The sequence below is a fragment of the Entelurus aequoreus genome, linkage group LG03, assembly GCF_033978785.1.
Source record: "Entelurus aequoreus isolate RoL-2023_Sb linkage group LG03, RoL_Eaeq_v1.1, whole genome shotgun sequence".
Lineage (NCBI taxonomy): Eukaryota > Metazoa > Chordata > Actinopteri > Syngnathiformes > Syngnathidae > Entelurus > Entelurus aequoreus.
Genome location: NC_084733.1, coordinates 67,446,649 through 67,460,644, shown reverse-complemented (window position 1 = coordinate 67,460,644; position 13,996 = coordinate 67,446,649). Strand labels below are relative to the sequence as shown.

General features: G+C 41.3%; 1 protein-coding gene across 2 annotated transcripts in view; it reads left to right on the top strand.

The window, feature by feature from the left end:
- The window catches only part of rasgrf1 (Ras protein specific guanine nucleotide releasing factor 1), an 85,417-nt gene that overhangs the window by 58,881 nt on the left and 12,540 nt on the right, over positions 1–13,996 (top strand). Inside the window, exons 13-20 of one of the 2 annotated variants that reach the window (XM_062042550.1) lie at positions 33–115; positions 1,862–2,110; positions 2,748–3,118; positions 3,182–3,301; positions 7,046–7,216; positions 8,414–8,520; positions 10,004–10,116; positions 10,203–10,272. In XM_062042550.1, coding sequence (XP_061898534.1) covers positions 33–115; positions 1,862–2,110; positions 2,748–3,118; positions 3,182–3,301; positions 7,046–7,216; positions 8,414–8,520; positions 10,004–10,116; positions 10,203–10,272 — 1,284 coding nt within the window. Of the gene's footprint in view, positions 1–32; positions 116–1,861; positions 2,111–2,747; positions 3,302–7,045; positions 7,217–8,413; positions 8,521–10,003; positions 10,117–10,202; positions 10,273–13,996 lie in introns of both variants that reach the window. The other variant, XM_062042549.1, reaches the window with a different exon arrangement.

Here is a 13,996-nt window from a genome sequence, read left to right as displayed (position 1 = left end):
CGCTTACTGACCTTTGTGTGTGTGTCTTACAGTGCATCGACAACATCCGCTGCAATGGCCTCATGATGAACGCCTTCGAGGACAACTCTAAAGTCACCGTCCCGCAGATGATCAAGTCAGACTTTTTTTTGTGTAGTAGTGTCATCTGCTTGCCACTTCCTGTTTACATTTTTAAAATATTTATCTGGTACATTTTTGGAAAAGTAAGATGTAAATTTCAACTCAAGAGTTAAGAAATTACCTATTTCATTACTAATTTGTTATTTTTGTATTCATGTGTCTTTTTTTATTGCTTTCCTTTTTTATCATCTCTCATGCACTGTAGTTTGCAAAGCACATAAATTAATCAAAGCTGGAGATCAAAATTAAATTGTTGTTGTTAGAAACTCTAACAATAATAACAATCATATATCTATGAACGTTCCCATTCATCCAGGTCATTGCTCAGGACGTTCAATTTGATCATCAGATTTTACTTTGAGGCTTTCAATTGTGAAATTGACTTGTCTCACTCTTTCATTCAAGAGTTGTTTTTGCGCGTTCAACAGCAAAGAGTGTAATGATGAACGCACTGATTTATATATTGGGTAAACAAAACAACCACTATGGCACAGCATATACGGGCAAACTCCTCAGGCCAAGACTCAGTTGTCTACCTGCACCTCAGGGAGAAACAGCATTCCTTTGAGAACAAAAATGTACAGCTTCTGGACAGGGAGGACGGATGGTACGAAAGAGGAGTGAGGGAAGCCATCTATGTCCCAGTTGAAAAACCATCCCTGAACAGAGGAGGTGGTCTGCGACACCACCTGTCTCCCACGTGCAACACTGTCCTTTCAACCATTCCTAAAAGACACTGCAATTTAGCCTCCAACAAATAACAGGAGTTAGAAACATTCTGGTCACAGAAGGTGACCAGAATTCCATTTGTGCTATTTGTTTACAACTGAATGGAATGTTTACGTGGGGTTCTTACAATGGTTCTGCCAAACAATACCTCAATGCTAACGAGGGGAAATTACACTTCAACAACTGCAGTTGGCTTTGACAGTAGGATTGCTCATTTGCATCAAAACAGGGTTTTTTTCTCTTACTACCATAGGGCGAAACCGTCCTTGCCCAGGCACACACTCCTGGTTTTGGAGTATAAATATTTGGGGTTTTGGCACCAGCCACTAGACTTGAGCTGACCAACCTAAGTCTAAGACTAGATGTGACCAATCTAAGTCTAAGACTAGATGTGACCGATCTAAGTCTAAGACTAGATGTGACCAATCTAAGTCTAAGAAGCTTAAACTAGATCTGACCACTCTAAATTAGCTTTAGATTGGACTAGATATGACTAATCTCTATGACCGTGAACTAATGAAGTCGAGACTCGATCTGACCGATCTATGAGTGACTTTGAATGGACTCGAATTTACCAATGTATCTTTATTTTATATTTGACTAGATCTGACCAATCTAAGTTATTTTTCGATTAGACTAGGTCTGACCAATTTTAAATTTAAATTAGATTGGACTATATATGACTAATCTCTTTGACCATGAACTGCTGAAGCCTAGACTAGATCTGACCGATCTAAGTTAAAATTAGAATGGAGTAGATCTGACCAATTCAAGTCCTGGTGAAGTCTACTCAGATGTGAGGCAAAACGTCTTCTCAGACAAAATGAGCAGTCCAGTTGCGACGATTGAGAATACAATGACCTGGATGAATGAGATCATCCGTAGACATCCGTCCATATAGTTTGTTTATGTGAGATATTAACACATGATGTTCTGTTGTACCCTTTTAGGTCTGCACTATTGAATATTCTATTAACCTAAAATCATGTTCACACCGTCTTCTGGTGCACAGGTCCGACTCCAGTCTGTACTGCGACGACGTGGACATCCGCTTCAGTAAGATGATGAACTCCTGCAAGGTGCTGCAGATCCGCTATGCCAGCGTGGAACGTCTGCTAGAGAGGCTGACTGACCTGCGCTTCCTCTCTATCGACTTCCTCAACACTTTCCTGCACTCTTACCGCGTATTCACCACCGCTGACGTGGTGCTGGACAAACTCATCACCATTTACAAGAAGCCTATCAGTGCCATCCCTGCAAGGTGAGTCCCAACTTTTGGTTGTTGATTTCAAAATATCGGAGCACATCTGGTACAAACTAAGTAGTTGGACTCCAAGATGCATCACAGGGGTCCAGTCTTTCTCACTGGTCTTCTGTCGCGCTACGGCAACCAAGCTCACTGCTGCAGGACCCCACCCTCCCCCATCCCTCCCCATCCCTCCCCATCCCTCCATTTGTCCTTGTAGCCAAAGCTCCAAGGTATGAAATATTGATGGAGCCATGCGGTGGGGCTAACTCCACTCTCCGCAGGCCGGAGGCGGTGCAGAGGCCGATGCGGGGTTAAGATAATCTGCAGCTCGCCCGCCCCAGTGCCCACGCCCTGCAGCATGCACCCCCCTCCCAACCCTCATGGCACTTGTCATGTCACTGTGAAACACCTACACTTGGCTGCTTGTGTCAGCGGCGGCCAAGCGCTATCATTCGCTGTGCTATTTATGGGAACCCATGAGGTCGCCAGGAGGGTGGCAGGGAGCGAGAGAGTTTTTTTTTTTTTCCTGAAACACTGCAGCCTGCACTGTATGTTGCTCAGAATCAACCAGACACAGCCGCAAATAGACCGGGCTTGCATACATTATTTAAGAAGGCTGTGTATTTAGAAAAGTTCTTCTGTGACGCAGGTCCCTGGAGTTGTTCTTTGCAAGCAGCCAGAATAACAAACTCCTGTACGGAGAGCCACCCAGTTCCCCGAGGGCCAGCCGGAAGTTCTCCTCCCCTCCCCCTTTGGCCATCGCCAAGAACTCGTCTCCGAACCGGCGACGCAAGCTGTCCCTCAACATCCCCATCATCACCGGGGGCAAAGCTCTCGACCTGGCTGCCCTGAGCTGCTCCTCCAACGGCTATGCAAGCATGTACTCGACCGTGTCCCCCTTCAGCAAGACCACCTTGGACATCAACAAACTCTACGTGTCCAGCCCCATCGCCAGCAAAATACCGGACGAGGGCGAGGACAAGAAGGACAAGGTGGAGGACACCTCAGTGTGCAAACAAGGTAAAACCAAACACACACAATCGCCATCAAACCTACTGACTTTATTATCGTCCGATGGAGCAGATCTGTCCGTGCGGGAAGAAAGTGACAACGACCAAAACCAGAGCGATGACGCCGACCCGGATGCCTCGCCCACAAAGTCACCAACCACCCCGAAAAACATCAAATGCAAAAACTCCTCAGGTGCGTGTTGTTCCACAAAGAGAGCCGTGACGTCACTTCAGCGAGGCGGCGTGTTACACAAGAGCACGCATGCAGTGTACGCGCTTTGCTGTTGTGGAGTCTTTGTGCAAAAGCCAACACAAAAGAGACACTGTGGCACTGCGTCAAAAGCCTAAGTCGACGATGAGGAACATGCAGGGGAAGCCAGTGTTGGCTTGAGTAGGTGTCAGGGAAACTTGTGTCATAGCAACTACAGCCACAGCGTGTTTTCCCTTTCCACCCACGGATAATGAGGCTGTTTCGCCGCAGCCAAGATTATCTGTGCCTCCTAAATCTCACCACCACATTGCAGCACGGTGGTGGGGGGGCATTAAAACCAACCCCCCCCTCTCCTTTTCTGTAACAAAGTGATGGTGAAGGAGTGTAGGAATGTTGACCCGTTTCGATGCGTCTGTGTTCTTCATGTCGTTTTGAATAGACTGCGGAGAATCTGTTGAATACTATGTTATGCTGATATTTGGTGGCTATATTTAGCTGCACTCAGTTTGAATGCCAACGCCTGCTGGAGAGAGGAGATGCTGGTGTTGGTCTGTAGCGCCCCCGACTGGAGGATAAGAACATAAAGCATGTTGGTTTGTGTTAGCCCCCTAGAGGAGACTGAAGGAAGGACATACAGTCAAATCTGCTGATGTCAACCAAAGCCTTAAAGGGGTCATATTATGATTTGTTCTACATTTAAAGCTCTTCCTTGTGGTCTACATAACATGTAATTGTGGTTATTTGGTCAAAATGTTGCATAGATTATGTTTTACAGACCGCTTTCAAGCTGCTTTCTGACCGTCCCCCAGGATGCACAGTTTTGTGGGAGGTCTATTTTATGTGCCATTTCGACTGCGTCTTCTCCTCGCCATCCTTGTTATAGTTTTTAGAGCTTACATAGCGTGTCTACTGACAGCAATGTGTTAAAACTGTATGCTACTTTGTATTATAAATGGAAACAGGATGCATATGCATGTACAGTTGGCACGTTGTGTAAATCGTACAAAAAAAACAGAATACAATGATTTGCAATTCCTTTTCAAACTATATTCAATTGAATAGACTGCAAAGACAAGATACTTAACGTTCGAACTGGAAAACTTTTTTTTTTTACTAGCTCATTTTAATGCCTGCAACATGTTTCAAAAAAGCTGGCACAAGTGGCAAAAAAAGACTGAGAAAGTTGAGGAATACTCATCAAACACTTATTTGGAACATCCCACAGGTGAACAGGCTAATTGGGAACAGGTGGGTGCCATGATTGGGTATAGAAGCAGCTTCCATGAAATGCTCAGTAATTCACACACAAGGATGGGGAGAGGGTCACAACTTTGTGAACAAATGCGTGAGCAAATTGTTGAACAGTTTAAGAATAACATTTCACAACGAGCTATTGCAAGGAATTTAGGGATTTCACCATCTACGGTCCGTAATATCATCAAAAGGTTCAGAGAATCTGGAGAAATCACTGCACGTAAGAGATGATATTATGGATCTTCGATCCCTCAGGCGGTACTGCATCAAAAAGCGACATCAGTGTGTAAAGGATATCACCACATGGGCTCAGGAACACTTCAGAAAACCACTGTCAGTAACTGTAGTTGGTCGCTACATCTGTAGGTGCAAGTTAAAACTCTACTATGCAAAGCCAAAGCCATTGATCAACAACACCCAGAAACGCTTCACTGGGCCCGAGCTCATCTAAGATGGACTGATGCAAGTGGAGAACTCTACTATGCATAGCCAAAGCCATTTATCAAAAATGTGTTGCTGCCATTAAATTCTAAGTTAATGATTATTTGCAAAAAACAATGAAGTTTCTCATTTCGAACATTCAATATCTTGTCTTTGCAGTCTATTCAATTGAATATAAATTGAAAAGGATTTGCAAATCATTGTATTTTGTTTTTATTTACCATTTACACAACGTGCCAACTTCACTGGTTTTGGGTTTTGTACGAGCCAGTCTGCCCCACAACAAAAGGATGAGGAATAAGAAGGAGCTTATTGAAAACAGTGTGTACTACAATGGCGGACTCTCTATCTGTCACCAAAGGCAAAAACGTCACAAATCAGGTAAATTCCATGGAAGTATGAAGGAAGGCAAGATTGCTTCATAAATATCTCTGCCATGCCTCCCCAGTTTGATTTCATATTTTCTGGACTAATGGAGTTCAGAAATACACAACAGCAGGTACCAATCAGTAAGAAACGTTGGTTTAGCAAAAAAGGGGCCCTATTGTCTATATTTTCTTTTTCCATTCATCCATCCATTTTCTACCGCTTGTCTCTCTCGGCAGAAGGCAGCGTACAATTAAGTTGCCTTAATTTTGTCTTTTGAGGTAATTTTTTGCTCTATTTTTGACCATAACTTTGGTTGTGTTACTTGTGAATTATTTTAGCAAAGAGTTTTTAAAATTATTTTATGTTGACTTATTATATTCTCATGTTAAATACTTTCCTGTCCGTGACAATTGATGAAGGTTCCAGCGAGCTGAAAGAATGTGTTTATTGTGACCAAGCAAACAAATGTTTTAGTCAGACACACACACACGCACGCACACACACACACACACACACACACACACACACACACACACACACACACACACACACACACACACACACACACACACACACATTATTTGCAGTGCCAGTCTCTCCATAAGTGCAGCACACATGCACACACGTTTTTTCCCACCCCAGAAGAACCTTAATTTGCGGTCCTAATCATTTGTTTTGCTTTTCATTATATTTCTAAAGTGTCATGGCCGTTGTGGATTGTTACGTCATCACGTTATTAAGTACCACCCACCTCCCACAACTTTGTCAAATTCCTGTGAGAAACACTTGACCAAAATGGTACCATCCACAGGTGAAACTCATAAAATTAGAATATTGTGCAAAGTTCATTCATGTCAACAATTCAACTTCAAATGTGACACTAATAAGTGATCAAAACTCATTACATGCAAAGTGAGATAAGTAAAGCCTTTATACTTTTGATGTACACGGCTTACAGTTTTTGAAAACCCCAAATTTTCTGAGATTTTCAATAATAGTTTTCATAAGTTGTATGCCATTATCGTCACATTTATATCAAAAGAAGGCTTAAAAAATATCTTGTTATGAGTGTATGTCATATACTGTATTAGTTTCACCTTGTAAATCTAATTGCTGGAATAGACAAACCTTTGCACGATATTGACATTTTTTTGAGTTTCACCTGTAATTACAAGCAGTAAATATGACAAAATGAAACCATGAAGTTAGTAAATGCATGATTATTTTGTGTAATGATTGTACAGTTAAACATTTGAGTTATAATGAAAGTCAATGGGCACTTTTTTGTCCCCATGATACTGCACTAATACACTACAATGCATGAAAATAACTTGTATTACTAATCTTATGTATATTTAGGCCTGATCTTTACCCCTAGCTCTTTAACATTTACTATATAGATAATAAGTCATTTTTTGCAAATCTTTTAAAATAAAAGACTGAAATAATTAGAAAAAATGGGCATTCACAAAGGGTTGAAATAAAAAAATTAAAAATGTTTGCCATCTTTATATAGAGTTAAAGTTGATAAAGAAATTTTTGAGCAAAAATTTAGAAAATAATATGAATCCAAACATCTGTTATACGATTTTTCGTCTTTTAACTTTTAAATTAGGTATTCCTTAGAGGTTTTTTTTTTATGTATTTTGGCTATGCTTGCAGAGTTCTCTCTGTTCTCCTACAACAACGGCATGGTGATGTCCTCATGTCGAGAGCTTGACAACAACCGCAGTGCGCTTTCCGCTGCCTCCGCTTTTGCCATTGCTACAGCTGGAGCCAACGAGGGCACTCCCACCAAGGAGAAATATCGGCGGATGTCTCTCGCCAGCTCAGGTACTGTACATGTAGTTGCCAACCTTTGCATAAGCCAGGGGTGTCAAACTCATTTTAGCTCAGGGGCCGCATGGAGGAAAATCTATTCCCCCGCTGGCCGGAGTGGTAAATTCATGGCATTAAAACTTCAAAATAAAGACAACTTCAGATTGTTTTCTTTGTCTTACTTGGGCCAAAAATAGAACAAGCACATTCTGAAAATTTACACATTATAAATAATCCTCTTGGCAAAACACTTCAAGTTATTTGAAAATTTTGAGGAAAAAATTGGTGTAGTTTCAAAAACACCACAAAGTTCACAATGGACTTGGACTTTGTCTCAGTGTTTTTACAAAGCCATTAAACTTTTAGCACTTCCTGTTTAGGATTCTCATGTTGGCAGTTCACCAATAAAAAAGTTTGGAAAAGCAATCTAGTGTTTCCTCAAACCGCCACATTAGTGAAATCCGCAACTGTCACAACACATTCATTTATCATCATTCAAATATTACAATTATAAAACAAACAAAACAATTATCAAAATGACACCATTATAGCCGAAATAAAGGTAACATAACTACAAACGTAACTAATGTGAACATAGTATATTTGAGCATAAAATAAAATAGAACAAACAACAAACATACAAACACACATTTTTATAATGGAGTTCAGGGTGCACATCGGGCCTTCAACCAATTGCAAGCGCTGCATGGAACTCTAACTAAAAAGATAATGATAATGTTGACTTATGTCTTTGCATTTTCTGTTTTGTTATTTTATCCATTGAGTGGATAATTTACAATGAAAGAAGGTATTGTGCATCGATAATGCCGCCATCTGATGCCAGCCACAAAAAGGAGCAGCTCCTTGCTTGCACCTGCGCTGATTGGAGTAGTGGCAGCCAATCCAGAGGGCCTTTGAAGTCAGCAGACACGTCATCTTTAAACACTGTCATGTGTGACGTGGGTTACACTTGAATTTCTATTGCGACATCTAGTGGACACATTTAGAACAGAAGTTTCTTTCATTAAAAAAATGTAGCTTATTTTTATATTGAGCAAATAGATCTTGCGGGTCGCAGTCCGGAATAAACCTGTTTGCGGTCCTGTGTGGCCTGCGGGTCGTATAGTTGACACCCATGGCATGAGCAATGGTTAATGGGGCAAATATTTGTGTAAAGTGATGGTGAACTAATATTTCCAATATTTTGGGCAGGTTTTCCAACAGATCAGAGAAACGGAGACAAAGAGTTTGTGATCAGACGAGCGGCGACCAACAGAGTCTTGAATGTTCTCAGACACTGGGTGTCCAAACACTCACCGGTAAATAAGACAGCAATGTTCATAAATGAGTAGTTTTAGTTTGGGCCTAGAAAGCAGCACCGAATGGGATCATGTTATCATACACATCCAAAGAGTCTTTGCTACAGACATTGGTATTGAACATAATAACTAAAGGAACAGAACATTTCTCAGCTTAAATGATGCCTGAAATTAGGGGTGTCCAAAGCGCAGCTCGTATTTTTTTTTTTTTTTTTTTAATGGTTGGCGGCACATTGTAGAAGTAAAATCCAACCAAAAAAACAATTAAAGTGAGAAAGATAGAGCAAAAAGGCACAATGTAAAGGAAAAAAGCTGAAATCCATCTATCCATTTTCTACCGCTTGTCCCTCTCGGGGTCGCGGGGAGTGCTGGAGCCTATCCCAGCAGCACTCAGACGGAAAGCTTGGTACACCCTGGACAAGTCGCCACCTCCTCGCAGGGCCAACACAGACAACGTTCACACTCACAATCACACACTTGGGCCAATTTAGTGTTGCAAATTAACTTATTCCCAGCAGGAAGTCGGAGTACCCGAAATGTCGATACTAATAACTATTAACTTTGAAGATAAAGTGTTCCCTTGATTATTGCAGGAGTTACTGTAAGTTCCAAACCCCTTTTGTATATTTATTTTATGATTCATATCATTGCTGTATGCATTTTACCTACTCAGAACCTACTCAGTGGCCTAGTGGTTAGAGTGTCCGCCCTGAGATCGGTAGGTTGTGAGTTCAAACCCCGGCGGAGTCATACCAAAGACTATAAAAGTGGGACCCATTTCCCCAATTCCAACCTAAGGGTTGGAATTGGGGGTTGAATCACCAAAAATTATACCTGGCCACCGCTGCTGCCCACTGCTCCCCTCACCTCCCAGGGGGTGAACAAGGGGATGGGTCAAATGCAGAGGACACATTTCACCACACCTAGTGTGGTGAAATGTACTTTAACTTAACTTAACTTTTAGGACTTTATAAACACTCCACACACTGTTATACATCTTATGTAATTGTAACATGTAACATTTTGTTACTCATAAATGATAACGTAATAGAAGTAGCCGCATGACGGCAATGACGAGTGGTGGCGTCACTCCCTTCTCCTTCCGAGTACAATAGACATTGTTGTCGTTGTCCTTATATTCTTTTGTCATTGATCTTGTCATAGCAGCTAGTAGATACTATCTTGTAGCTAACCTACATTCCTTTAGCATAGCAAGGAAGATGTTCACCTTTTCGCCGATAGTAAGCAGCTTCTTTCCGGGGCTTATGGTCTGAGCCAGAAGCCTTAGAAGGCGCAAAACAACCTACGTTGTCAGGATTGTTCCCACAAGAACATGTCAAACAAACACACATGCAATAGCTACAAACAACATAATTAATATTTGTTTTAAAACATTAAAGTGGGCCCCGGCAGCCTCTGATTTGTCATTATGGAGCCCTCAGGGGAAACGACTAACTGCTTTTATCTGACCTTGTCCATCTAGGACTTTGAGAGCAATAATGAGTTGAAAACAAAGGTCATCGCCTTCCTGGAGGAAGTGATGCACGACCCTGAGCTACTAACCCAAGAGAGGAAAGCAGCCGCCAATATCATCAGGTGCGCTTTGAACTCAATTTCACTCTCATACGTATGAATATTACCGTAATGAGTATCCATCTTACGCTGGTTTAACTGTCTGCTAGAACCCTCACTCAGGATGATCACTGTGACAATCAGATCGCCCTCGAAGACGTGACGCAACTTGTTAGTGAAGTAAGAAAACATTTCCCTTGTGTACTTAATTCCCTATGAAACATCGTAATGTTTGAACAAACAATAATGTCAATCAATAAAATGCTTAGATCTTTTCCCCGTTACATCGCGCATTTGATTGGCCGCTTGACTTCAGATGTACACAACATGAGACAAATTGTTCTGTTCTTTCACGGTAGTGCAATTGTAACCGGCCTGGTTCAGTACCTGCTTTTTCTGTTCCACCCGGAACTCAAACGTGGGTCGCCGGCATGGGAGACAAGTGTGCTAGCTACCGAGCTAAAAGCCCGGGCTATCAACCCAATAGCCAGCACTGCTGTTGAGGTTGTCAGGGAATGAGGTTTACCAACGTATACATGGCCTAGCCACACTGGCTGGCCTCCGTTACCTCACACCCATCCGGGTCATGGCACCACTGTAACTCGGTGGGTCACTCCCTGCTTTCTGTCCCACCCGGGACTTGAATCTGGGCCGTCCACATGAAAGGCAAGCGTATTTACTACCGATTTATAAGACCTCAAAAGCAGTGCTGGCAATATATGGGTGCTCAAAATATTTGATCTACATCCAAATCGAGATATTTACTTATTTCGAGTCTAAACCGATTAATAATTTTCAATAATTTATTTATATATTTTTTGGCCATTTTTTTTTTACGAATCCATTTTTGAATTTAAACACTAAGCAACTATTATTGATCTTAGCATTATTATTGATATTATAGCTTTTATTAATTTTGGTTTTCCTTTTTTTTAGTATTATTTGTATGTCCTAGAATAGAATAGAATAGAATAGAATAGAATAGAATAGAATGGACTTTATTGTCATTATATGTGCATATAACGAGATTAAGGACTCCAACTTAAGGTGCGGTAGTGGGAACAAATACGGGGTAAAAATAAATAAATAATAAAATCAATCAATCAATCAATCAATGTTTATTTATATAGCCCTAAATCACAAAAGTCTCAAAGGGCTGCACAAGCCACAACGACATCCTCGGTACAGAGCCCACATAAGGGACATCGATGTGAATGACTATGAGAAACCTTGGAGAGGACCGCATGTGGGTAACCCCCCTCTAAGTACAGTCCTTAGTGGATCTGACATAATAGTGAGAGTCCAGTCCATAGTGGGGCCAGCAGGAGACCATCCCGAGCGGAGACAAGTGCAGAGATGTCCCCAACCGATGCACAGGTGAGCGGTCCACCCCGGGTCCCAACTCTGGACAGCCAGCACTTCATCCATGGTCACCGGAACCGGAATAACCCGGCGAGGTGGCAGAGGAGAAAAGAAAACGGCAGATCAACTGGTCTAAAAAGGGGGGGGAAATAAAATAAATTACACAACAGGCAATAAAGAAAAAAACGAACAGTTGAAATAAACAGACTACTATCCAATAAGAATAATAAGCAATCGTGTACAATATACAAAACACTAAATAAATACAAAATACTGTACAATATACAGAACAAGACAAGAGTACCGGAGTAATAAATAACAATCAGTGTCGGATGTATTGCACTCGAAGGGTAATATTGCACAGTAGGGTATTAGGGTAGGATATTGTATAGGGGTGAATTATAATTATAAGTTAGAGTTCAAGATGGTGACAGGGCATTCAATTGATCGCAACTGGACTGTTTGGTTTATCTTAGAAGACGTTTCACCGCTCGTCCGAGTAGACTTCACCAGTTCATGTTCATAGACTTAGATTGGTCAGATCTCGTCCAGCAACTGGTGCTAAAACCCCAGGCAATTTAGCCTCCATCAAATAACAGGAGTTAGAAACTTTTTGGGTCACAGAAGGTGACCAGAATTCCATTTGTGTCATTTGTTTACAACTGAATGGAATGTTTACATGGGGGATTCCGACTATTTTGGACTGGTAGTAGTCGATCCACAGCAATCGTTCTGCCACACAATACCTTAATACTAACGAGGGGAAATTACACTTCAATGACTGTTGTTGGCTTTGACAGTAGGATTGCTCATTTGCATCAAAACAGTTGTTTTTGTCACTAGGATAAGGCGAAACCATCCTTGCCCAGGCACACCCTCCTGGCTTTGGAGTATAATTATTTGGAGTTTTGGCACCAGCCGCTAGACTAGATCTAACCAAAGCTAAGTCTATGAGCATGAACTGATGAAGCCTACTCGAATGAGCGGCGAAACATCTTCTAAGACAAACCAAACAGTCCAGTTGTGATAGATTGAATGCCCTGAGATGACAAGACCTGGATGAATGAGAACATTCATAGACATGTATTTGTATGTCTTCTCAATTGCTTTGTAAATTTCTAAGTATTGTAAATCTATTGTAAAGCTGTGATTGGGTTGGAATTGGAGTTGCTCCATTTTCCTTTATTATATTGATTAACATTTGGTGAATTTGTAAATAATTATGTTTTGAATTAGTTTTTTTAGACCAATGCCTATTTAGGCATCTAAGAGGAGCTTTTGTAACCTGTTTTGAAAAGGTTTTACTATACCAAATAATATATTTCTTGAATCGAATTGTCACCCCAAGAATCAGAATCAAATTGAATGGTAAGGTGCCCAAAGACCCTATATATGAAAAAATACTGTGTATATTTGAAATACATTATATACATTTGGTAAATTGTAAATGGATTATACTGTTATACCTTCAAGGTACTCAAAGCGCTTTGACACTATTTCCACATTCACCCATTCACACACACACACACACACACACACATTCACACACTGATGGCGGGAGCTGCCATGCAAAGCTATAACCACAACTCATTAGGAGCAAGGGTGAAGTGTCTTGCTCAGGGACACAACGGATGTGACTAGGATGGCGGAAGCTGGGAATCGAACCAGGAACCCTTAAGTTGCTAGCACGGCCGCTAAAGCACCCGAGCCACGCTGTCCCCATATTGTATCACAATATTGTATACACTAAATCTACAAACCCCGTTTCCATATGAGTTGGGAAATTGTGTTAGATGTAAGTATAAACGGAATACAATGATTTGCAAATCATTTTCAACCCATATTCAATTGAATGCACTACAAAGACAAGATATTTGATGTTCAAACTCATAAACTTTTTTTTTTTTTTGCAAATAATAATTAACTTAGAATTTCATGGCTGCAACACGTGCCAAAGTAGTTGGGAAAGCACATGTTCACCACTGTGTTACATGGCCTTTCCTTTTAACAACACTCAGTAAACATTTGGGAACTGAGGAGACACATTTTTTTAGCTTCTCAGGTGGAATTATTTCCCATTCTTGCAACGGGGGTCTCCGTTGTGGTATTTTAGGCTTCATAATGCGCCACACATTTTCAATGGGAGACAGGTCTGGACTACAGGCAGGCCAGTCTAGTACCCGCACTCTTTTACTATGAAGCCACGTTGATGTAACACGTGGCTTGGCATTGTCTTGCTGAAATAAGCAGGGGCGTCCATGGTAACGTTGCTTGGATGGCAACATATGTTGCTCCAAAACCTGTATGTACCTTTCAGCATTAATGGCGCCTTCACAGATGTGTAAGTTACCCATTTCTAATACACCCCCATACCATCACAGATGCTGGCTTTTCAACTTTTCGCCTATAACAATCCGGATGGTTCTTTTCCTCTTTGGTCCAGAGGACACGACGTCCACAGTTTCCAAAAACAATTTGAAATGTGGACTTGTCAGACCACAGAACACTTTTCCACTTTGTAGCAGTCCATCTTAGATGAGCT